General features: G+C 43.7%; 1 protein-coding gene across 16 annotated transcripts in view; it reads left to right on the top strand.

Moving 5' to 3' along the window:
• Positions 1–26,156, top strand: part of LOC123026332 (prothrombin-like) — a 42,596-nt gene that overhangs the window by 5,011 nt on the left and 11,429 nt on the right. For 11 of the 16 annotated variants that reach the window (XM_044435821.1, XM_044435830.1, XM_044435833.1 and 8 more), the window contains 2 exons: positions 78–397; positions 1,606–4,778. In XM_044435821.1, coding sequence (XP_044291756.1) covers positions 78–397; positions 1,606–3,284 — 1,999 coding nt within the window. In that variant the 3' untranslated portion in view covers positions 3,285–4,778. Of the gene's footprint in view, positions 1–77; positions 398–1,605; positions 4,779–5,014; positions 7,540–8,897; positions 11,490–13,711; positions 13,872–14,775; positions 14,825–16,485; positions 16,650–20,291; positions 20,317–21,532; positions 21,584–23,747; positions 23,854–26,156 lie in introns of those variants that run through there. The other 5 variants (XM_044435827.1, XM_044435828.1, XM_044435837.1 and 2 more) reach the window with 5 other exon arrangements.

Raw genomic sequence — 26,156 nt, forward strand, 5'->3', positions numbered from 1 at the left:
CTTCCCCCTGAAAGAGTACTTGACTCCTGACTGAGCCCAAATCAGCTACTGACCCCTTGCCATGTTGTGTTTTACAGTCTGGTGAAGCAAAGCAAGGATGAAACTGAAGCAAATGTCTCATTCATATGGATCAATGGGGAGCTCCACATCCAAGTATGTCGTTTCCTTGCTGCTGGCACTGAATTGCTGTACTGGTTAGCAGAGTCCCAAGCTAGTCCTGCCTGCTTGGAAAAGAAAGCACCAGCAAGAATATCAGATGGGGTACTTGTCACAAAGAAAAAAAGGCTACAAGGACCACCAGTGGTGGCCATGACTGAGACCACAAGCATAGAAGCAGAGGCACCGCTGCAGCAAGAAGATGCTTCCCTAGACAGAAATGAAGTAGCTCCCTTTGCAGGTACTGTACCTAGAGCACTAGAAAGAAAGTAATCATTTTGACAGAATTAGAAGTCAATTTTGTGTTTTTATCAATATTACTCCACAAATTTCTGGTAATGGAAATGTGAGGGTTCCTTAAGCAAGTAGTGGTGGTGGTGTTACATTTATATCCAGAGTCCAAGGCAGTGTTCATGATCCTCCTACTCAGTTTACCCTCACAACAGCCCTATCAAATAGGTTAGGGTGAGAGTCAGAAACTGGCCCAAAGTCACCCTATAAGCTTCAAAACCACATAGAAGCTTGAAATGGACTTTCCCCAATCCCAGTCCAACACTGATGCTGCAGACTCTGCAAATAGTTGTAAAACGTTGATGTTCAATCTAAATTTAGGCTACTGTAGCAAAAACACATTGTTTTGTCCTTCCTTTCAAAAAGAGAATTTAGAGTAGATAGCATCTTTTCATAAAATAAGTTCTTTGCTATTTATGGACAAGTTAAACTGATAGAAATATCCAAGCAAAAATCTGTCTGGTTTCTATAAACTTTGGAGATGGGGCTCTTGGATTTTTCCTGAAATAGTACTGTAGTAGAAAACAGTGAATCTCTCCTCTCATTCATGTTCTGAGTCCAGTTCTATATTGATTGGCCTGTATGTGGTTCAACAGCACTGGCCAACACCACTCTTATGGACAGTGCTTTGCTATTCTCTTTTATCACTGAGCAATGCAATCTCAGTATGCATAGTGAATCACAGTCAGCTCATAATGTGTGTGATAAAAATATGAGGGCATGTCTGCATAATAGATTTGTACAGATTTTATATCATTCTAACTATCATGGTTCCTTCTCTCTTTGGAGAGATTCATCCTGCATCGAACAATTGTTAGAATGCAACTATCACGGATTCCAGGAATACATATATATGTTGGAATGCGCAAAACAATGCTTTCACAAAGAACCTTGTAACAGATGCTGAAATATTCCTCCTATAATCCTAAAACTTCAGAATAATTCAAACAGAAAATCCTAAGATCAGCTTTCAGAAGCCTTCCACTCTTAGAATCATTGCTTTGGTGACATCATTCTTGAGCCTCTGCACTGAGTCAGATTTCTTCCCTCTTGATGGTGAGGAGCATTGTATGGAAACAAGAGGTTTTACTTTGATGTTCCAATAATTACTTTGCTGCCCTGTTAAGGGAGCTAATAGTTACCAATTCATCTTTTCAGGTGTTCCTAGTATTCCCAAGGTTGGGGAGCAGAAAGCCAGAGCTCACTGTGTTTCCATGTTGAATAAGAAGCTGCCAACCAAACAGTCCTTTGGATCAGGCAACAGCCATAAGAAAAAGGATACAGATTGGTCCCTGAAGGAGGTCAGAGCACAAACTAGAGAGTCCCAGCCACTTGTGAGCCTCCCCATAGTTAAGGATGATGGAGGCAAAGAAGATGCTCAGACAGAGCAAGTGAGTAAAACAGTGGAGGAGGCAAAATTGACTGAAACTTGTTCACAGCCACTCCAGGCCAGTACTGTTTGCCTCAGTGCTCATTTGGCTGACAAGGTACAAGTGCTGAAGGTGCAGTCTGGTGTTGATAAAACTCCCAGGGAACATGGCACCTTTGCAACCAGGGACAGGGTGGAGAAGCAATGGGACAAACCCAAGCCAGAGAAACAGCCTCATAGCCACACGAGTGGCACTCCACAGCAAAGGGAATCAGGAAGTGAGCGACGATACCAATGTGAGGAGTGTGGCAAAGCCTTCCTGCAGCTTTGCCACCTGAAGAAGCATCGCTTTGTCCACACAGATCACAAGCCCTTCCTATGCACAGAATGTGGAAAGAGCTATAGCTCAGAAGAAAGCTTCAAAGCACACATACTGGGCCACAGAGGGGTGCGGCCCTTCCCCTGCCCCCAGTGCCACAAGACTTATGGCACCAAACGTGACCTTCAAGAACACCAGGTGCTGCACACAGGCCAGCGCCCTTTTGCTTGCCCAGATTGTGGGAAATCCTTTGCCCGCCGTCCCTCTCTTCGTATTCATCGCAAAACACACCAGGCCAAGGAGCCCAGCCCTTCTGCCACAGCTGCCTGCCAGTGTGTGATCTGCGGCCGGCATCTGGCTAACCCTGGGTCACTGCGCAACCATATGCGGTTGCACACTGGGGAACGTCCCTACACTTGCTCCTACTGTCCCAAGACTTTCCGCCAGCAAGGCAATCTGCGTGGACATCTTCGACTGCATACAGGGGAACGCCCTTACCGCTGCCACTTCTGTGGGGATGCCTTCCCACAGCGTCCAGAGCTGCGTCGCCACCTGATCTCCCACACAGGTGAGGCTCATCTGTGCACAGTTTGTGGGAAAGCCCTGCGTGACCCCCACACATTACGGGCTCATGAGCGTCTGCACACAGGGGAGCGGCCATTTCACTGCCATTTGTGCCCGAAATCTTACCCTCTAGCCACTAAGCTGCGGCGCCACCAAAAAGCCCACCATGGTGATAAACCTCACCAGTGCACCATATGTGGGATGGGCTATGCCCTTCCCCAGAGCCTCCAACGCCACCAGCTTGAACACAAAGGAAAGCTAGACAGGGATCCGTCCAAACCAGGAGCAAAACACCCCCAGGAGCTGCTAGCTTCAGAGCAGCCTGCAGTGCTAGTGATGCGCTCTGTGAATGTGCAGTCCCCTGACAACAAAACGGATCTCCTCATCACCAGTAATGGACACTACGTTGCTTCACAACAGAGCTCTTCTCGATGCAAGGATGTCATTGAAATTGCTCTCTCGGATGCTGAGGAAGAATGTATCATTGTGCAGGAGCAGGGCTCCTCCAATGACATGTTCATTATTCAGGAAGGTGTTGGTTTTAGCACAGTGGCTGAGGTAGTTGAGGTAGAGGTAGGAACATGACTGCCAGTCTTTTAAGAGATAGATTGCTGAATGTGTTCTCTTTGTGCTTAGGAGAAGCAAGGAGGGTCAAGAAATACATGCTTGGGTTGTTTAGAAGTATAGAAAGTCAGGGAAAAATGAGGTGACATTTAGCCAGGACTCTGGCCAGATTCCTTATACCATCACAATTTGCAAAGAACAGGTGATAAGTTCTGCCTAAGAGACCAGAAGATGTTCTTGGAAGAAGACCTTCTCTGTGCATAATTTTATTGCTATCAAAACTTATTTCCAACTGATCCAGTGCCAAGGTGGTTCTGGGTCTGTCAGCGCATCACACGAGATGTGGCAGCACTCAAAAAATTATGTGCATGAGCACTATTCATGTGCTTCAGCCAGATCCTATGGGCGGTTCATAGAACAGTTATATGTTTCCATGTTGCACTGCAGGTGCTGCTATGGGAACAACCTGTGCAATCAAATGGTTTTCTAGCTACCAAGGCAGCATGTGGGTTTTGCCTGAATCAACCCACATTGCTGTCTGGATAAGTGTGGACCAGAGTTAACTGCTTAAAGCTTTGCTTTTATGATCAAGTAATCACTGGATCTACCATAAGAGCATATCTAGCTCTTTACTGTCTTATGCTCGAGTAAAATGGTGTAAGTGCTGCTGGCCCAATAACCACTAAAATTTCCTGACCTTGTCTCAATCAGAGAATTCGGTTTTTGCATTTATCAAGCAAGTCCAGGTAGCAAGGAATGGTATTTCAAGGGGTTTCAAAATGAGATCAAGGTAAAAATGACTGATTGACCCCAAACATGCAAATAAGACAAATACATGTCTCCCATTTAGGGGTTACAGAACCTTCATCAGACTTAGATCAGTTAAGTCAAAATAAAAGCTCACTGCCAAATTTGACAACTGTATGTTGAGTCAATAGCAGCAACTGTCAGTCGCTGAATTGAACCTCTTCAGATTTCTGGTAAAAGAAATGATGAAAGATTTCACTCACATATCATTAAACAATTGGGGTGGATAGAGCTTTACTGTGTCTCTGCATTTCATAGTAGAAAATGGAAGAATTATTACACTGATAATTAGCCCTCCTTAGATTTGTCTCATTTTGCCTTTGTTTGCCATTGTTACTTCCTTGAGCTGTTTCTTAATTGTGAAAATCCAGAACTCTCTGTTTTGAAACTCACTACAGAACTATTCAGAATTTGACCTTCTTCCATACACGTTGAACTTGAATACAGGGGAAGGGTTGTTGTAGTGACTATTAAAGTTCACAAGGCAGCATTTGATTCCCTTACATGTAGCCTGATGGGGTACAGTCCATCAAAAGATCATGTAGGTCTGCCAACATCTTGTTAGAAAACCAGTTTGGAGGGGCATGTGTGTGCAAAATATATAGCTCAAGGATGGCAGTGGCAAATGCTTCCACACATGTATGTGAAAGTTGCAGACTTAAGACCTCAGGTCCACAATTATACACTCAATAAAACATATACAAGCAAGTTAAGTGTTGTTAACTAGTTGTTGTAGTATCTAGCTACACCATGTGTGTGTGGGGTTACTACATCTCTGCAGCTCTCATTTTTCCAACCTGTTTGGGTCTATTATTACTATTATATTATTAATAAGCATATTTTTCATTACTGCAAATAGCCTCATTATTGCAAATAGATATATTTACACACAGTTGCCATGCTGGTAATTCAAAGTGCTGGTCTGTTATGCTTTGTTGTTCCAGGAGATTGATCCAGCTTTTTCATGCATCAGATATTGACATAGTTGCAAAATGATCTCACTGACATCAAAAGCCAGGAAGCCCAGGCACGAGTGAAAAAAATCTATCTTCTGCCCAAACTTAGTCTGATGCTATGCATTTCTCTTGGTCATTCTTAGGTAACATGGTGCAGCAGGAGTGAGGGGACCTTCTGATGTACTGATATGAAGTGTCAGGGAGTGGTGGCTTACATGTTAGGTGTGGTTTGAAAATGTGGGTGGGGTGGGAATGCTGACTGTTAATGAATGAAGGATAGGGATGACACCAGTACTGGGCAGACTGTGGCCTTCATAGAACAGTCACCTGCCGTAGTTTTAGGATGGAATGCAGGTAAGCAATACAAGTTCTGCCAGTTTGAAAACAACTTTTGCCTATACAATGTTCATGTACTAGTATTCACATACTGACAACGGCACTAGAAGTGGTTCATTCCTTAAAGGCCAATCCACAGTCTACCTGTAGCAAAGGAAGCAGGGAATTCATAACCAGTCATACTGAAGCTGGGCTTTCTTTTCCCTCAGAGTATCCACATCACTACAGTCCCCAAGACAAAGGCTAAAAGCTTCTGTTTTTATATCCTGCCTTTCCTCCAAAGAGCTTAAGTTGATGTGCATAGTTCTCTTTCCTCCCTACCATCTCCATTTTATCCGCGCAGCAAAACCGTGAAGGTTATTTGTTTTATCTAATGGATATTTCAATCATCTTTCACAACCTTGCTTCTTATCTTCTGCAAACTTTATAGAATGGTTACTGGATTAATATACTTTAAAATGTTATATTCAGAGTGGGGATAAACAGGGTAGAAGAAACAGAGCAGGAAGTGGAATAACTTCAGATGAGAAATGCTGGGCTAATGTCTACTTTGTCCAGCTGATCCAGCCACCAAATTTCAGCTCCCTCAAAGGCAGTGTTTAAGAAGGTATTGCTACATTTAGCAACATTGCAGCCCATAGCCATTCTCCAAACGTTTCTTTGTACAGTAGCCAGCACTGTTTTGTCTGGATGTTCCTTGTTGCAGAGCCTGATCCCTGAGCTAAGTTCCCCAGTCCAAAGGGAGGATGTAATAGATTCTAGTTCTATCCCTGCCATATTTCAAGAAGAAGGTAATGGAATGGTGCTGCTACACCATTACCAGGATGGTATGATTTCAGCCCATTTTTGGAGAGCTCTGCCTCATTCCTTGGGTCAATATAGTTGTTCTGGTTGGCCAGTTTCTGTTGATGAGGGGACTTGTCTTTTGCCCAGTTTGAAGTATGAAATATGAGAGAGATACACACACACATCTAGGCTTAGTTGTAGCAAGGCAAGAGAGCCATCCAGTTTTCAGCAGATGTGGCAGAGATAATTACTGTATGGGGAAAGGGTTGATCAAATAGGTAGGTACACTTGAGCTGCCGTGCATGCTAAAATACAGAAAGGAGATCACAAGTAGACTGTCTTTATAAACTGAGCTAGAATAGCTCATGAACTCCTTTGTGGTCTGAACTGACTGGCAGCAGCTGTCCAATGTTCAGGGATTGGTTGTTGAACCAGAGGAAAGATATTATTTGTGCAACATGACTTCCACATCCTCTCAGTCCTCCCTGTGCACTGTCTAGATCCTCCAACCCTCTACAGCGGATTTAGAGTCCTGCTTGACAAGCAGTATCCTACTGGCAAAATGACAAATCTAAATCCACCGAACAGCTGAGGTGTTTCCTCACCCTGCTGACTGTTTATAATTGGAGAGAAAGGGATTTAAGTTGTGCCCTTTCATAAAAACAGTGTCAGGATCTGGGCAGCTCTGGGGTTTCACTGATGATCAATATCAGAACACCCACCTCAGTATTTGCAGCTTGGGGCCCAGGCCCTGCTTGAGCTTTTACCTTCCTGATGAGTGCTAACTGAGAACCTTTGGGGACAAACTTTTAAGAACAAGCTCTTCTCCCCTGAGATGGCCTCATCTTCACAGGTCTTCCAGTTTACTATAGTGCCTACAACTTGCCTGACCCAGATCCTGCCTTACTGTCTCACCTCAGCAGTGCAAGTCTTCCTGCTAGCTGTAGTTCATCTACAACTTCCTGACCCTTGCTGCTACTGGACTTGTGCTGCGTATTCTTTCTTGCTGGGTTGCCTCAGCAATACAGGTCTTCCTGCTGGCTATGGTTCATCTCTTGCATCTTGCCTGACCTGTGCCATGTATATTGCCTTGCCATGTTTCCTGTCCCATAAACCTGCCTTAAGATTCTTGCAGATCTGTTCATCTTCCAGCTTCTCAACCCTTAGCTCACTCAGAACCACATCCTTGTCCTGCCCTAATAAATACTTCTAGTCCCTGCCCCTGGCCTGTTCTGGTACTATGACTTGGGCTTGCTATTGAACCTTACTTTTGGACTTGGACTCTGTCTTGCCCCAAGTCCTGTTGCCCTGGTCCTGGTGCCTCTGTCTTGTGGCCTGCTGCCCACATCCCCAACCCTGACAAGTGGTAATAAAAGGAAAGGTACCATGCAGTTTGCTTTCTGTGTATGCTTCCAAATGGACTATCCCACCAACTCAGAATTGCAGTTCCCCTAGTTTGGTATGTGGGCTATCAGGAAAAGAGTGTGGGCTCAGTGCAGTTGCCATTTAACTTTTTTTAAGGAACTTGCATTTTTCAGCATCTCTGTTCTTCCAAAATTGAGCAGATCTATCCTCTACATGCCCAGGTAAGTGCCTGTGACTGCTACAATTGTGTCCAGCTGGCAAAATGGATAGCTATACTACTATGCTTGTGTATTTACTTATATTGGCAATGTATACTGGTTACTCCAGCCTTCTCCAGCCTGTTGCCCTCCAGACATGCTGAATTATATTCCCTAAATCCCATACTGATTGCAAAAATTGGAGTTGCAGGCTGGCACAAGTGGCAGACTTCAAGTGCAGGAAATCTGGAATATCTCATATTAACCTCACACCAACCTTGGTTTTTTTTCCCTTTTTTATTTTTTTAAAACAGAAAAAAATAAATACAACATATTACAGCAGTAATAATATAACATAACATAACAAAAACACAATAATTAAAAAGTAAAAAAGTGCCCCCACCACCCCAGAGACCAATAGTACCACCACTTAATTCACATATTATAACAATTAATAATATATAATATACTTCAATTGTATCTATATCCCCCTCACACCAACCTTGTGAGGTAGGTCACCATGTGAGACCAGGGCTGAGTTCACACAACACAACAAGCAATTCTGTGTGGTTACCATAGTTTGTAGTTTATCTGAGAAACCAGCTTGTTGATTAGATTTATATCCCACCTTTTTTCTTGCAATGAACTCAAAGTGGCTTACATCAATCTCATCCCCACAACAACAGCCCTGTGAAGTAGATCAAGCTGAGAGTCTGTGACTGGCCCAGAGTCGCCCAGTTCACTCCATGGCTGAGCAGGGGCTGGAATCTAGATTGCCTGAGTCCCAGACCCATGCACTTAACCACTACACCATCCTTATCAGTCCACACAGACTGAGTGCCTGGAGCAGTTCTGGCAGTTTTCACTCGTTCCACGGGATTATGCAGAAGTTGCATGATCCTGGATTCGGAAAGCACAACAAGCAATGGTCAAACAGAACTGAAGGGAAAAAAAAGTAGTTTTTTATTGTGGTTTCTAAAGACCAAACTTAGCATGGTCAGAACCCTAGAGCAGGATTTGGCCAACACCACAGACCAACCATACAACAAAACCACTGTAGCTTGTCACATTGTTTAAACCCAGCCCATGACTGGAGTAATGTCATCCACCAGGGGTCTCAAACTCAACTTACCTGGGGCCAGTCTGGGTGAGGCTGCAGAGCCCCTCCCCCGTGCTCTGCCCATCCCGGCAATTGGCCCGCGGGCAGCAAATTTGAGACCCCTGGTCATCCACTGATCTGGATTTTCGGTTTCGTCAAGCCAGAGATTATCCATTTTACTACACTTGCAGACTTAATTTTTATTCTCTTTACATTTAACTTTGAATGAAAGGTGTGTGTTTCCAATGGGATCCTGCCCCAGAGAACCCTAGCTTGACATTCCTTGTGGCTGTTTGGGTGGGAGAGGAGAGCTCCCATTGCAGTCAGGAAATTTCATGCATGTTCAGTGACATCTTCCTAGCATTTTCAACATACACTCTAGGCCTTTTTCACAGTAGTAAGCTCTCATGGCCGTGGCATGACTCCCTTTACACCTGACAAATAGTCACATATAACGAGTAAGCCAGGCCTAAACCTGGAATGTTAATAATGCTCAGTACTACATATTATCTGTGTATGACTCATGTTCTTCCAGCTTTGCTCTCAACTGGAGGAGGGAATGCTCTTTGTACAAGTGGCCAAAGAGTTGTTTCCTAGGTGCCCTAATGCTAATATTGACTTGAAAGAGCAAACACTGACTAGAGAATCATTTGAGAAGAGAGAGGAGCAAGAGAAAGAGGGGAGTTGTAACTCTCCTTCCGGTACTTACTGTTCATCTTTGATAAGGTCAAAATTATAATCGTCATCTGTAGGCAATTTGGACTCTTCAAATATTTATATGCCAAATGATGAACTGAGTTACTAATTCTTTCAGTTGAAAATACCTGGAAGGCTAGTTCAGATTATGACCCTAAAAAACCAAGAGACATCTGGGCAAGGCAAGTGCCATCAATATATAATAAATTTATGTTATTTAATTTTATCAGTGAGCCTTAATCTTAATAAAAATGTAAATAACGTAAGGACTTATCAAGTCTAACATTTCCTTTCAAGAAGCTGCATTGCAGAGGTGGACAGGACTAAAGGCAAAAGGTTTAGGGCCAAAAATGCCAACATATTTACTTAAAGTTCTTACTTGCTGTAGCAAAGCCTTAGGAGAGGCATCAGAACCTTCTATAAAGGATGGGGGGAGGGAACTGCACAGAAACCAGGAAACCACTGAACAATTGGCTGCGAAGAAGGGGCTGGGAAGGGATTGTGGCCATCTAGGGTATCCCAGAGGACTGCATTTGGCCTCCAAGCCCAAGTTTCTTCTGTATCAATGCATCAAAGTGCAATGCATAACTAAGACAGCTAATGCATTTTTGCTCTGCATTAACAGAAACATGGTATCCAGGTCAAGGGAAGCAATACTTCCATTTTGTTCTGCATTGGTCAGGCTGCATTTGGAGTACTGTGTCCAGTTATGGGCACCGTGTTGTAAGAAAGATGTTGACAAGTTGAAGCATGTCCAGAGAAAAGCATCATGATGGTGGGGATTTTGAAACCAAGTCCTTTGAAGAACAATCAAAGAACTGGATATGTTTAGCCTGGAGAAAAGTAGATTAAGAGGAGATATCGTACTGGTCCTCAGAGGCCTGAAAGGTTTGATTCACTTAGCAAAAGTCTAAGAGCTAAAATGGCATAGTAAAGGGACTTAAATAATATTATTACTATAGAGCAGTGGCTGTCATTATGCCATAAAGCACCTATAAATCAATTCCTTACACAGTGAGGGAAAATGGTCTAAAGAAGAGATGTAGACAGGATGTATTTAGCTGTATCAGCCATATCTTGAGCCTTCATTGTTAGTGCTGTGATGAATCTAAAGAAACTTCTAAGCACATGTGATGGGATTCCCTCCTCCCCATGCAGAGGTCTGGGGGAAAAATAGTCAACAGTGCTGGTAATGTGACTTAGCAATGCAGTGGGGTCATGGAACTATCAGGCTAATAACATTATGACTTGAAATTAAAGAAAAATGAAAACATAAAATGTTAACCTTTATTTAGACTGTGACCAGACAAGAAAGAGCAGCAAAGTGGAGAGTCAAATGTAACCTGTCTATAATTGGATGATGCAAAAGATGAAGGACCTTACTCTTACAGAAAAATATCACAAAACACAAATATCACAAAAATATTACAAAACAAATCAAGTTCCAAACTGGTCAAGGAACAGCAGACAATATTTATGAGATTTGGCAGTCGTGTATTAAATTAGCAAATATGAATAACAGCTTCATTATGCAACATGGCCAACCCTGCTGTTGGTTTGTTTAATATTGGACCAATAATCTGTTAAAATTAGTATCTGTTTGTTAGTTGGTTTATTCTTATTTTAAATAGCTGGAAGGCTGTGGTGCAGAAGAGGAGCAGACATGTCCTCTATTTCTCTAGAGGACTAGAATCAATGAATGGAAATTGCAGATAGGTGCATTTCAATGAAAGATTAGGGGAGGTTTCTTAGTAGTGCTGCCTGCTTGGCAGTCGAACAGAATGCCTCCAGAAGTGATGAGTTCCACTTCAGTCAAGGTATTTAAGCAGAGTCAATGACCATCTGTTTCAGACGCTGTAGCTGCATTCTGCATTGAGCATGAATTAGACTAGAAGATGATGTGCAAGGTCCCTTCCAACTCAATGATTCCATGCAAATATTGTCAGAAATAAGAAGTACTGAGTTCAAAAGAACTTACGCCTAGGTAAGTGTACAGAATTGCAGCCCTTACTATGTTTGATAGCTTTTGATTAACCTTACTTCTGTTAACCAGTCTTATCCTTTTAAAATTCCATTGAAACTGGTGTCTTATATTTTGTGGTCCATCACTAAATTATGTATTAAACAAAAAAACACTTCCTTCTAAAAGCCTTCAACATACTGTCAGCACCAACCAACCACACTGGATGTCACATTGAAAATGAGTTTGTCTCTCTCCAAATGTTCATGATTTTACCTCTGTGCCCCCTCTCAAACTGAAACACACAAAGTTGAATCTGACTTCTTCATTGCACCCTCAGAACAAATCCTGCTGGCAGAATGGGATTTCTGCATCCTCTCCTTCTCCCTGCAGCCCCTTGTATGACCTTTACATATCCTCTGCAGGTGGAAGTTGGTTGCACCCACATACTTACCCTTTTCTTTGTAAAAGTCTATTTGGAGCAAATAAACTTAGCTGCCTGCCTTTATCTTCATTGATCAATGACTGAGAATGACAGGAGATGAAGTCCAATGTATCTGGAAGGCACCATATTGGGAAAAGCTGTTTATTGGATACTGTATTTTACTGAGAGAAGATGGACAACCAGGATTGAAGTACTATACATTGTGCAAGTGAAAAGAAACATATTAACCATTTAATCTGTCATAGCCAGGGATGAAATGTAAAGAGGAAAAGGATGCACCACTATTCTTTGGTTCTTTTCTTGATCTTTGCACCTAGACTTCAATGCATTAGAAGCAGAAAAAAATTCAAAGAATTGGATTAGATTGGATTAGATCCTCCAGCCTTGGCAAAACACTCTGAAGTTGAAGGTAGCACTCCAACCTCAAAGGGTTATTTCTTCACCCTCACAGCTGGCAAAATTCATTCGGCTCTGGCTGGGCTCTGGAAATGGAAGGCCATTTTTTGAGCTTTCCAGGGTGGAGGCGGGAATGCACTGCTAGCCCCTTTTCCTCACAAGGAGGAGAAAAACATTTAGATGACCAAGGGAGCACAGGCAGTCCTAGCTTCCACACTCCTCTCACCTTCCCTTGGTGGTTTGCAAGCCTCCCAGTTCAGAAGGTTATGGGCAACTACAGTTGAAGGCATTCTACATGCCCACTCATAGGAGAAACAAAAATACAGCCTCAAGTGACAGGAGGAGACCATCCTCATTCAAAGGAAGAATGTCTATGAAGATCTTGCAGAACAGAGGTCTACATTTCAGTTCACAAGTGCATGTTCATCAGCATAGAACATTAAGTAACAGAGTCATCACAAATGACTTGACCAATAGCATTTTCAAAGCTTCGGGAAAAGAGGAAGCACAGGCTTTGCCAGCACATCTCCAGTGAAATAGTTCTGGAGTAGCAAGGCTGGGAAGGACCCTAGCTGGAAACCTTAGAATGCTGCTGTGAGTCAGGACAGACAGTACTGGGCACAATAGGCCAGTGGTCTGACTTAGGATAAGGTGGTTTCCTATGCTTTCCTTGCATCATTTGAAACATTAGTTTCCCATGGTGAAGTTCACACACTAAAATGCGAGGACCAAAATGCATAATCAAGAATCAGGCCTTTGTATTCAGCTGAACTCAAATTAGCTGCACAGCAACCTGAGTCATTTGCACCAACTCTTTTGCAGCTCGTTGGGTGAACCTACTGGCATGTAATGCTTCAAAACTGCTAGGATGTTTATTAGCAGTAATGACCCAGAGACATATTGCAAAATAGGATCCCCATAGCAACATTTGGAATTAGACCTTGTGGTGGCATCTGTGTGAAATTTCTGCAACAGCTGGATGTGTAGAACTGCTTTTCCCAACCTGGTGTTCGCCAGACATTTTGAACTTCAGCTCCCAACAGCCCCAGCCGACATGGCCAGTGGTCAGGAATCCTGGGAATTGTAGTCTGAAGGATCTGGAGAGTACCAGGTTGTCTTCCCTGTCCTAAAATTTCAGGTAATTCCATGCTTTAAGCCAGGACAGCCAGATGTCTTGTGCTTCAATACATGGCCTTTCTGTTATTCTATGAAAAAAGATATTCAGCTGAGTTGGAACAGATTTTGCATACATGAGGTCTTTCTTAATCACTTGTTGCTTATGCCATCAGGAAGAGTACTGCACCGGGGGTGGGGCGAGGGGGGAGCCTTACTTGCTGGGATAGTGAGCTCTTCAGCATTGCTGTCCCTGACACATGGTGACCTGGCTCCTGTTTCTTCATGCTAGTTCAACATTAACCAAGACTGGGCAGCAGCACTTCTTCATTTGGCCTCTCTGTGATTTCCCTGCCAGTCAGGAGCACGCACAATGGGGCAGAACAGAACCAGAATGCTAAGGACCCTTCTGCTTGCCAGCCTGTTGCACCTCACGCTGAGCCATGACACGGGTAAGGGATTGCAAGGTTGGAGCAAAGTGGGAGAAGTCCAAAGAAATGGCTCAGAGCACAAAACCTTTCCCTTAGGCAGCGACCTTCCATGGCCTAGTGGGGTTCCTGAGTAAATGGGCTGAAGAGAAGAGAAGAGCAGAACACAGCCTTCATTCTGCAGACTGCCTATAGTCAAAGTACAATGTGGCAGGTCAGTTGCTGAGGGCATCTTGGCTGCAGAGGAGGAAGCAGCAGTCGTTTGAGAGAGATGGCCAGAACATAGTGGGGGAGGCAACTGTACAAAGCCATTCAAGACACTGCAAGCCAGCATGCAAAGTCAGTGTGGCGTGTGGTTGGAGTGGGACCCAGGAGAGCCAGTTTCTAATCCTGCCTTAGCCATGCAGCTCAGTGAATGACTTTGGGCCAGTCACTGACTTTCTACTTGATCTACCTCAAAGGGTTATTGTGAGGATAATATCAAGAGGACTAGGTAAGCCCCCTTAGGTTCCCTTCAAGAGGAAAAGGATGGGATGGTGATGTAATAATAAATACCGGAATAAATATTTCAAAGTCTCCTGACTTGGGCACAGGAAGAATTCTGAGAGATAATTGGGAAAAAGTTAAAGGAAAGGAGGCAGGGAAAATGTTGGGGATAGGGTGAGGACATAGTAAAGCTGCATATGCCTTTGATTGTTAGTGATAGGAGTCCTCTGTCTTGAAATGCTTGTATGGATGCATTCCTGAGTACGCCATAATTAGGAGCATCACCAGTCTGGCGGGTATGTGTTTATCATTTCTCCCATGCTTCCATTTAGGAGATTGATAGCAGAGGAGGCAACCCTCCTTGGTCAGGCCTTCTTGGAAGGAATTCTTATCATAACAGTGTGGCTGCTCTTTAACTGACTCAACAGGACAAAACCTTCACCAAAAGATTAAACATATGCCTGAAGCCTTTGAGTGCAGTTTTGAGGAGGGTATGTGTGTGTTTGGGGGTGGGGGCGTTGACCAACTTCTGCTACTCTTTGACTACTCTTTGTCTGATAATCAGGGTGTGCTTTCTGCTAGTGGTGTCCATTGCAGGAAAGTGAACATAGTGTAGTCTTGAGTGACACCTCGCAGATGAACAAATTTATTAAGGCGGAAACTTTCATGGACTAGTTAAAAGTTTAAGTGACAGTATTTTGGTCTGCCTCTTGAAATGGTTAAATGCCACTGCACAAGTTCATAAAGGCACAGGGCATATACATTCATTAGTACTTAATTTGCCACATGGAGCTCTGGGTTGTTTCTCTCCCCAGTATGTCAGCCAAGGCTCTAGCTTGGCTCTTGTGGTAGAGTAGCCACTGATGGCTTTTGTCTTGCCTTCCTCTGGAAACTGTTACTAGAACCCAGCTGGAAGCTTTAATATCTGGTGAAAAAGAAAATGGATGTGCAGCAGACTATGTTGCATTTGGAAAGGGTGGTAAAGGTTCAGATGCAGAGGTTAGTCAAACAAAAACCAGTGTGTGCCACCAAAGAGATAGTCCATAGCATGAAGCCTGAGTAAACAGGTCTTTCTGCATAAACAGAAATAGGATGAAGTGTTCATAGAGCAAAAAGAAGCCTCATCATTTGGAAGCATTTGACTGAAGGCAGTGCCCTGATATTAATCGCAATGGAGAGGCCCAGTTGCCAGATTACACTAGTAGATCGCACTGGTAATATCATGTCCTATTTGTTAACTGATTTATTATTGACAAAAGAATAACTGTGCAATCATTAGGATTTTAAAAGGGCAAATACTACTCAATGGAGTAGAATTCTCCTTCCCATAGACACCTCTTACTGAGTAAGCCCCTTCTTGCAAGCTAGTATCATGGTTTTCAAAATGTGAAGAAAGTCATCCAATGGGAAAAAGAGCAAATAAGGAAAGGCAGTGGTCACTTAAAAGAAAAAGAAAAAAGTAACATTTTGTAGGTGAGTGAGAACTAAGTGAAAAATTAATGCTGAAACAGAAAATAATTCTAGAAATAGAGACTGAATTGGACAAACTTTTTATCTTGCCAATTATGACACAAGGCAGTCAAAGGGATTGATGTGCAGGTAATGCATTCCATTTGGAATCAACTATTTATACCTTGCAAAGGAAACAGACTCACAGGAATGTGGAACTGAAAGTATCCATGGTATCCTGAGGCATTAGATGTATCCCTTTCCCTCTGCCACCATGTGTGGACCAGCTCACTGGAGTTTTTCTCTGTAGGACATTTCTGTAAGTTGCCCATTTGGGTTTCTGTAAAACTGAAGTTCATACTGTATAAAGCAGCTTCCCCAACCTGATCCCCCCTAGATGTTTTGGACTTCAATTTCCATCAGTCCCAGTCTGCCAATGATCAGGAAAGCTGGGAATAGTTGTCCAAAATATCTGATGGGCACCAGGTTAAGGAAGGCTGGTGTAGCTTAGTTTATCTATCTGTGCTGGAGCAGTGAGTTAATGAGTGGCCCTACATTGCAGAAAAGGACTGGACACAGGCTCTGTTTGGAATCTTTAAAACAAACCAGAAAACACAAAAATCCCTCAAAAGGTAAGAGCTGAAAATAATACACAACTCTCTGGTCAGGCAGCACCAATTGATGGATGTTTTACTCTTTCTAGTCTTTCTTGAGCAGAAGCAAGCACTGTCCTTGCTGAAGCGCTCACGTAGAGCCAATACGGGGTTTATGGAAGAGCTGCGCCAAGGCAGCATAGAACGGGAGTGCTTGGAGGAAATCTGCAACTATGAAGAAGCCCGCGAAGCCCTTGAATCTCCTGACAAAACAGTATGTATTATCAGATGTTTGTAGTTCTCCTAAAGTGAAACTAGTCAATCAAGTATTTGAGGTTTCAACTACCATCATGAGGTTTATTTCCAGTTCATGAAGAAAGATGGTTCTGTTCAAATGATGTAACAGTGACCCTGGAGGTATTGGCCTTTCACCATAGCAATGGTTTGAATGTACGACAGCAGCAAAATCAAGGATCTCCTTTCTTATTCATGCTCATTCTGGGCTGTTGAAAGTATGTTGGTGCTCTGGGCAAGCTCCAGTGTTGGCACTGCCTGCAAGCTATTGCACATTTACATTGACATCTGCATACCAAAATTCATGCATAAAAAGAAGTGAATAATGTGCCAGTGTGTATGCACTTGTTGTTCTTGTTAGACAAGAAGTCATGTCTGATCCTTCGCAACCCCATGGACAACATACCTTCAGGCCTTCCTGTCCTCCACCATCCCCTGGAGTCCACTTAAGCTCACACCGGCTGCTTCAGTGACTCCATCTAGTCACCTCATTCTCTGCCATCCCTTTCTTCTTTTGCCTTCAATTGCTCCCAGCATTAGGCTCTTTTCCACTGAGTCCTTCCTTCTCATTAGGTGGCTAAAGGATTTGAGTTTCATCTTCAGTATCTGGCCTTCTAAAGAACAGTCAGGGTTGAACTCCTCTAGGACTGACCAGTTTGATTGCCATGCAGTGCAAGGGACGCGTAGGAGTCTTCTCCAGCACCACAATTAAAAGGCCTCAGTTCTTTGGCACTCAGCCTCAAATGGTTCAACTTTCACAGCCGTACATTGCAACTGGCAAAACCATAGCCTTGACTATATGCACTTTTGTTGGCAGGGTGATGTCTCTGCTTTTTAGTATGTTGGCTAGATTTGTCATAGCTTTCCTCCCAAGGAGCAAGCGTCCTTTAATTTCTTGGCTGCAGTCCCCATCTGCGGTGATCTTGGAGCCCAGGAAAATAAAATCTGTCACTACCTCCATTTCTTCTCCGTCTATTTGCCAGGAAGTGAGAGGACCGGATGCCATGATCTTAGTTTTCTTAATGTTGAGTTTCAAGCCAACTTTTGCACTCTCCTCCTTCAGTGTGTATGCACACTGTTGCTTAAAGACACATTTCATAATGTTTGGGAAGCCTTCACAGAGGGATAAAAATCTGCAGACCTAGGAATTTGACAGCACTAATGCAGGAGAAAAGAAAGTACTTTTAAGCATGGGGTGAGTTTTGCTCACTGTTGACCTGTCTTGTTGCTTGTTCTTCTGTTAGGCCCATGAAAGGGCCTACCAGTCAATGAGACGGCAAGTATCTAAGGTAGTGGAACAGGGTGTAATGGGGGAAGGTTGTGCCTAGGGTGCCCAAACACAAAAGTAGGCAGGGCTCTTGCACCTTTAATTGTTGTGTAGAAAAGGGGAATTTCAGGTAGGTGTAACTTGTCCTGCAAGGAATACCTGCTGCAACTTCCTTTTCTACACCACTCTTAAATGTGCAAGAGCTGTCCTTTGCATCTGGTCACCTTAGCTGTGTCTAGGTGCTTTACCATGTGTGTCAGGGCAGAAGGGCAAAGGAATGTGTGTCTCCTTAAAGACCTAAGATATGCAGCAAGGAATTTTCCAGTGCTGGTGAGCTGAGGCTTCAGTCCAATATTTCTTTATTGGAAAATAAGTCCCACTGAACTTGGTAATCTTACATTTGAATAGAAATGCCTAAACTGGGTTTCACTTTGGCATAGACAAGCTCAGATTCCCACCTGCAACATGGGGATAAGCAAATGGCAGCTTAACTTGCAGGATCACTCGTCATGTAGAAAGGGGAATTGTTAATCATACTACTGCTGTTCATCCCGAATTGCTGCTATCTAGTGCAATCCTGTAACACTGAGCTGGGGTAAACTTGGATTTTGAGTAGCCATGGCTAGGGCTGCACTGTTAATTTAGCAGCCACCTTTGCAAAGAAAGGAAAGTGAAAGAAAAGCAGCAGGAATTAAAGTAAATATGAAGGGAAATTCTACCTTTGGCCATACATTTATTTCCCTCTTTCTCTGTTTCAAATTCCTGCTATGGAGGAATGAGGAGGATGAGAACCAGTGTGATGCAATGGTTAAGCACACAGCTCTGGGACTCAGGCAGTCTGGATTCTAGTCTCCCCTCAGCCATAGAGCCAACTGGCTGACTTTGGGCCAGTCATGGACTCACAGCCCAACCTACCTCACAGGGTAGCTGTTGTAGGGATAAGACCAAGAGCAGTAGGAGAATTATGTAAACTGCTTGAGTTCTTTAAAAAGGAGGAAGATGGAATATAAATCAAATAAATAAGGAAGGAAGGAAGGAAGGAAGGAAGGAAGGTTCTTTTCAAACAAGACACAGTCTGGCTAGGGAAAAAGAGGAGAGATTTCATTTGTAAAATAGAAAATCAAGCTGACAGTGGGAAGTGGCTGGTTTTCTGAGTTGGATTTCTTTATCTTCCTCTATGTTGTTTTTGGATTTTGTTTGGCAGGGGAAGCAAACTCCTTTGGATTTTAATTTCCTGGCTACCTAAAGACCTCCAGTTGCTTTAGTTCAGTGGAAAGAAGTGGGGAGAATTTGTATTGGGGAGCTCTATTTTAATTTAGATTTTATGTGGTGGGGGTGGGCTCCTTTCAAGCGTCCACAAACATGATTACAAGGAATAGCCTCTTTCCTTCTTCCCTCACCCCCAGGACGAGGTGAGGAGGGCAGAAGCAGGAGATGCTGCTGAGCATTTCCTCTGGGATTGGTTAGGGTGGAACCATATTTTTACTTCAGCAGCAGCAACTGCAGCAGCAACATGTGCATTTGCAGTCTACCTTGCCTCTTTCTAGGTAATGTCCCACAGCTGCCCTTGCCCAAAAGCTCACTTCTCTCCTCCCACAGCTGTTTGGCCAGACAAAAAAACAACAACCTCCCTCCTCCACTTGCTGTCACTAAGGTGAGACCTGTCAGCTGTTTTCCTTGGTGATAATGTGGACTGGTGCCTCAGCCAGCCTTGGGATGCCCTCCCCAGGAGCAGCCTGTGCATAGGTGCAAAGGAGGCAGGCTCATGCTAAGTCAGTCCCTTGGTCCATTGAGCATAGTACTGTTGATACTTGTCTGGCAATGGCTTCCCAGGGTTTCAGGAGCTTCCTGTCAGAGCAATACCTGAGGAAGGGAGGGATCAAACCAGGGGCCTTCTGCATACAAGTAGTGTGTTCTCTCACTGAGCACCAGACCCTCCTTCTCAAAGCAGCATAGCCATGAGGCCAGACACTGCCTGCCTCATGCCCTGATGGCTGCTGGTGTCATCTCTGCTGAGTCCGGTTTGTATTGCCCTGCTGGATGCAAGTCCAGGAGATGAGCAAGTGATGAAAGAAGCCAAGGCGGAGATGGAAGAAAGAGGGAGTTGCACTGTTGGTCTACAAGGTGATAGCAGCATGTTCCCCTGCAGGTGGCACACCTGGTGACTGCTTTGTTCGCCTAGCTGGAGATTCAGCCCTGTGCTCATACACCCACTCTTCCTCCAAGTAACTCTTAAGTGGTCTCTGTACCAGGCAGGTCACAGACTGGACCCATCTAGTGCTAGAGGCAGAGCTCCATCATTTGACCTTATATTCTCTTTAGCCATTCTTCTAAGTGGGCACTTTTGTTTTGCAGGATCAGTTTTGGAAACAATACACAGGTATGTTTGACTGAGTTGAATCAAATGCCCTGATATTTGCACATACTTTACTGCTGAACACAAGATTCACAAGGTTGAGTGTACACTGTTTACACACATTTACTTGGGATTAAATCCTTTGAAATCAGTGGGCCATTTGTGAGCAGACTTGCATAGCAGCAAGATGCAAGTGTAGAATTAATCTCCCTTTCCTTTTCTCACCTTATTATATTAGACTTTGGAGCTTTTGGACTGATTCCACCAATCCATGCTCCCTCACCCTTTTAGGTGGCCATGCAATTCTTTGTCCATGTCACAAATACACAAACACTCTCTTCCTATAGTCATACCAGCCTGTTTTCCTCATTTATGTTTTCTCTTTCTTCTGGCCCAAGCCTCCAGGTTCTCTTATGTTGCTGCTGATTGGCCCTTTCCGCTCAGTGCTTGGCCAACTAACATGGCTGGCTCTGCTGTTATGCAGAGTGAGGCAGCAACATCAGGGACCAGATTCTGCATGCCACAGTATTGCAACAAATGGCTAGTTATGTAGTTGGTTGTGACTATATGTGCCAAGTGCTAAGGATGGGTAGAAGTGCTCGTGCAATTTTATATATCAGATGCCAAATGACTTGGCTGGCTTGGTGCTAACAATAACTATTATCTAGTTATTTCTCTCAGCATAGAATTAAACTCTCCACACTCCTCTATCCCTTTTTAGTAACCTATTTCTCCAGCAAGAAAAGCATTTTCAAGTCATTAATACTCCTGCACTGACAAAAGGAGTCGGCATCTCTCATATGCTGATGCCACAGGAGTACAGCCCATTTTTTGTCCTCCTCTGAACAGCTGCCTAAAATATTTTATTTGTAAGGCTGAACCTGAGTGAAAGTAGGGAAGGCAGATGTTTTTCCCATTTCAGTCTTATAGTGCTTGGAAGCCAGAAAAGGGAGAGTTCCCATACTTCTGTCTTCCCCAGCCAGGTGCCTTCCCAGTGATACAGACTACATCCCTTAATTTCCAGCAAGCCCAGACATTGCTCTGTCACCCCCTAGTCAATCAAAATAGGCATCAGGGTTATCCTCTGCCTTGATGTGTGCAATGGATGTCTGGGAGAAGATTGGAGAAAGCTAGTTAGGCTCTTCAGTAGGTTCTATCCTCTTGAGAACATTCAGGCTCTCTAGCTATTTTGAAGGAGCTGGGGGTCCCTTTGAGCTGAATTTTCTTCTTCTTGTCTTAGTTTGCAAATCTCTGAGGAAAGACAGAGCAATTCTGGACGACTGCCTAAAGGGTAAGTGGCTTAGAGATCCATAATGCCTTGTCGGGGAGAGGGTTGCAAAAAGGCTGCAAAGGAGCTGTGAGAAGACACAGGAACGTTACAAGACATGGTGATCTGGAGTCCCAATAACACCCTGATAATGAGGCAGGGTAACGGCACAGTAAAAGCCCTGTCTGGAAGCACCCTCTGTTTTCTCTGAGTATTCTGGGGGCAAATTCTGAATAGATGGCAAAACACTGGCTGGGTAAGTTCAGTGAGAAGTATCACTTGCAGAATTCATCTTTAACCCCCCCCACCCCCCCCCAGGATACTTCAAATGTATAATTATTAGCTGATATGCATGGGGAACATAGTCACCCTGCATGATGTGAGAAAGGATAAAACCCTGAGTTTTGAAAGACGCAAGTTGATATAAAAACAGCATATATGTGGTGGCAGGGAGCAAGAAACTGGCTGTTTTTCTATCAAGCTGGTTTCTTGCTGCACATAAATATTTTAGAAAGAGGTGCTTACCTCCTGCAGTGTGTGATTTGACCCCGATGCAGCCTGCAACAAACAAATGCCTTCTGAGTCTGTGGGCATCTTGAATACCACCAGTGCTAGCATGGGCCAAGCTTTTCTCCCTGTATGAGCCCAAGGCTTTCAAAGAGCAAGAAGGGCCCAGTATCATCTGGTGCTGCCTTTTCCTTTTGGTACCAAGTGATTTCTTTTCTTGGCCTAGTTTTCTATATATTTTATACTCAGTTTTAAAAGTCACTCTTAGATCTGGTGGTAAATATGTTGATTTTTGTGATGATTTGCTTGGCTTTACTGGTTTATTGATTACTAGTGCATGGACCTGACTTTGCAGTAGTCTAAACAGCCCATATATATCAATATTGATACAGTGAAGGCTACAAGCAAATTTGCACAGCTGTTAGAGTTGGACACCTTGTGGCCATGACACGTGACTGAAGGCACGTCTGCTGGCACATCTGTGGCACGGCTCCTGCCAAGTATACCCTTGTAGGCCCTGCAGGGAGGGCTCTGCTCACTCTATCCCCTTGTGGTGTGGCCACCCCCAGCAGGGAGGAGGGACATGCATATAACTGTGTCCTTCCACCTGCTGAAGTGGCACAGCGGTTAGAGTGCTGGACTGGGACTTGATGTGAGGGTAAGATGGAGTGGGTGAGGATTGTGTAAGCCACATTGGGTTCCTTGCAGAAAAACAGGTAGGAGAGAATAAATAAAATCAGTGCTAATCTCCCCTGCCGTTAAATTGTGGGGAGTGCAAAGCTATGCACAGGCTGGGAAATCTGCCCCTAATTGCTGAAGATGTACTGTAGGGTTCAACTTCATGGATATATCAAACACATTAAAATGTGTGAATGTGTTTTTAAAACAAAATAACCACATGGTACACATCCCTATTATCTGTTGTTGTTGTTGTTGTTGTTGTCATATACCTCTTACAAGGAACCCAAGGCAACTTACTTGATTCTCTTCATCTTCGTTTTCTCCTCATAGCAACAATCCTGTGAGGTAGGCTAGTCTGACTGGCTTGAAGTTAGCCAGTGAATATTATGGCTGAGTGGAGACTAGACTCCAGTTCTCTCAAGGTCCTGTCCAACACCCTAACCACTATACCACACTGGCTCTCTAGTATGTATGCCTTTTAGAATGTATGCCAAGTTCCAGGTGTCTAGGTTCACAGACATGGAACTATGGTTGTGATGAGTGGACACTCGTGCCCTGTTGGTATCATGCTTTTTACTGTGTGCCTTGGTTTTGTGTTAAGCATGCTGAAAGTTGTGTGAGTTGAAAAGCATGATTAAAATACTTAAAAGGAATATTTATGTATTTGTGCAAGTATGCATTTAAAAAGGCCTGTTTCGGGTCAGCTGTTCCATGCATGTTGATCAATTGATGGAGCCCAAGTGAATGAACAATCCCAGATCTCACACCACAGATGCAGCTTTTGTATACTTTCAGACACACTGTTCTTTCTCTTTTAAGCACAATGCTTTTGAATGGACCCAGTCCACACATTCAGCTACTGCCCCTTCTAAAGTGTAATTAAGTGTAGAAAAATCATGGGATGTGTCCATCTAAATGCTAGATGGAATTTCATATCTGCAACTCTTTGAATATCCCACTGGCTCTATTTCACCTCATTTTGTGTTTTGATCTCTGATAGATTACTGTGCCCGAGATTTAGGGCAGAATTACAGGGGAACGATTGCGGTCACCAAGTCAGGAATTGAATGCCAGTACTGGTCTAGCAAGTTCCCTCACAGGCCAGAGTAAGTTTGTTTGTTTGTTCATTTGTTTGTTAAAAGATTTCTAAATTAGCTTGTAAACTTAAGGATCCTCAAAGCAGCCTGACAACAAAATATTGATAATATTACAAAGAGCACTGAAAGCCAAAATAAAGTAAATAAAACATGATTAAAGCTAACAAAATTAAGATACACAAAAAAGCTTGGCAGAATTAATACAGTGAAGAAGTTCATTTAACCTTTCTTGGGAGGGACTTCCATAAATGGGATGCTTACACTGCCTGCCCCTCCCACCCCCAGGCAGCAGAATGCAATGCAGGAGTTCAAAATATGACTGCAATTGATTGGTAGGTTCATGTGGAAAATGCACCTTCATAGATCTTAGTTCTAAGCCACAATAATAACCAGCACTTTCAGTTGCGCCTCATGATTATTCAGAAGGGAATGGAATTGGATCACCACTACTATAATTACAACAGAAGAGCAAACACCAGAAATTATTCTAGAGATTGCATGTTGCATCAGCAGCAGTTTCTCAACCTTACAACATACTATGCTTTCCAATGCTGATTTTGTGCTAGCTGGAACAACCACTTCCATAACAGGAAGCCAGCACCTGCTTGCCAGCAGCAAGGAAGGAGTATTCCTGAAGTGGAGCAAGTCAGTGGAACTTGCAGTAGGGCATTCCTCTAACCCTTCCCGTTCCAGAAACACTAGTTTGGGCTATTCGTGTAGTGAGTGCCAGCTTCCTGTTGTGATAGAGCTTATGTGCACTCCTGTGACTTGATGAGCACTCGTGAAATGCCAGCAGTGTGTTCAGTCCTATGTCCATTGTGTATTGCTTTGAGTATTTTTGATGCACTTGCGGCCTACGTGGCCTTCCTGAGTCCCTAGCATAGCCTCTAAAAGGTCAGGAATCTGCTGCAGAATATCTGTGGCAAATTACAAGAGTCTCTGAAGTGTCCTTTTCCAGTCTTTGTCATGGGTTAGTGCTGAATGTCAGTGGTGTCCTGCCAGTGTTTTTGCCATGAATACACTGCTAAATTCTGGTGGCACTACAGGACCTGTAGGGGTATAAGCTGCAGGGGGGTCCAGGTGAGAAAACTGGCTCCCAAAGCCTCCCAAAATCCTTGTTGTAAATGAAACCCCGTACTACTTTAAGGTGTATTTACCTATACAAAGCAGCAGTGCTGATCTTACTGAGGAATATACCTTCCTCAGAGCTAGTTAGGGTTAGGATTCTGCTCTAAAAGATAATCAGTGGCAACCTTCAGTGAAAGCTTGTCTCCCTAAACCAGTTTTCCCTGGTCATGACTTTGTTCTAAGAAACTTTGGTAGTTCACACAAAGCTAACATGAGGCACGAGAGTAATGGCTACCACACTGCAAGATAAGAGGCATGAATCTCATACACCTCCTCCCTACCTAGGGCTCTTCTGTGGCAGATTCCTTAGAAAACCAGTTGAAGTAAAGAAGATTCCCTGAAAGCAGAAAGTTTGAAAGCAGTGGGGTAGCAGGGCAGGGTCTGTTCACGCAGTCGGTCAGTTGGCATCTCTGTGGATATCTGGCTGTTCACATTTCAGAAAAATCTGCGTGTGGATAGGTAGGGAGCCACTTTGCCTGTATTTAGCACATTTGCTGCTTTGTGGGAAGGAGGGGAGCATGAGCAAGAGCGGGGCAGGCAATTGGAACTTTGCTTGTTCCAAAGGGTCTTCCCTTTCCCAAGTTAACTGACATCAGCAGCCCTGTGGGAATTACTCTGGGGCCTGGTCTAGCCAAGGTACCTCACTTCAGATTTAAGGAGACTCAGGAAGAAGCAAGACTGCTTGTGTGAAAGATAGACAGCAATAAATCATGGATGCAGATTATCAATAAAAAAGTAAAGAAAAAAAACCAGTGTATGCTCCTCTTATCAGTGCTGTATTGTTTTCCTGAATATACTGGGGAATGCTCCATGGACCTTCAAAGTAAACTGGCCAAGCAACTCATCTATTCCTCTCCCCAAGCTGAAAATGCACAAAAAGGCATTTGCCAAGGATTTCATGGGCTCTTCTCTCTCTACTTTAGAAGCTGTTGATATAGTACAACCTGACCTGCTTCCTGAGAAGGAGCACAAAGCTGCTTCCATCAAGCAAAGAGTTTCAGTTCTCACAACAAAGTCGGGCCTTGGCAAAGGAATAGAACTAAGGGATTATCTCTGCTTCATGGCACTTATCTCTAATGCTCTTTCTAACATCATGATATCCCTCTATAAGTACCTCAAAGGCTGTCACAAAGAGGAAGATCAAGATCTCTTCTTGCTAATGCCAGAGTGTAGGACACGGAGTA

This window comes from Varanus komodoensis, unplaced genomic scaffold (genome assembly GCF_004798865.1).
Source record: "Varanus komodoensis strain SLA01 unplaced genomic scaffold, ASM479886v1 scaffold3, whole genome shotgun sequence".
Classification (NCBI taxonomy): domain Eukaryota; kingdom Metazoa; phylum Chordata; class Lepidosauria; order Squamata; family Varanidae; genus Varanus; species Varanus komodoensis.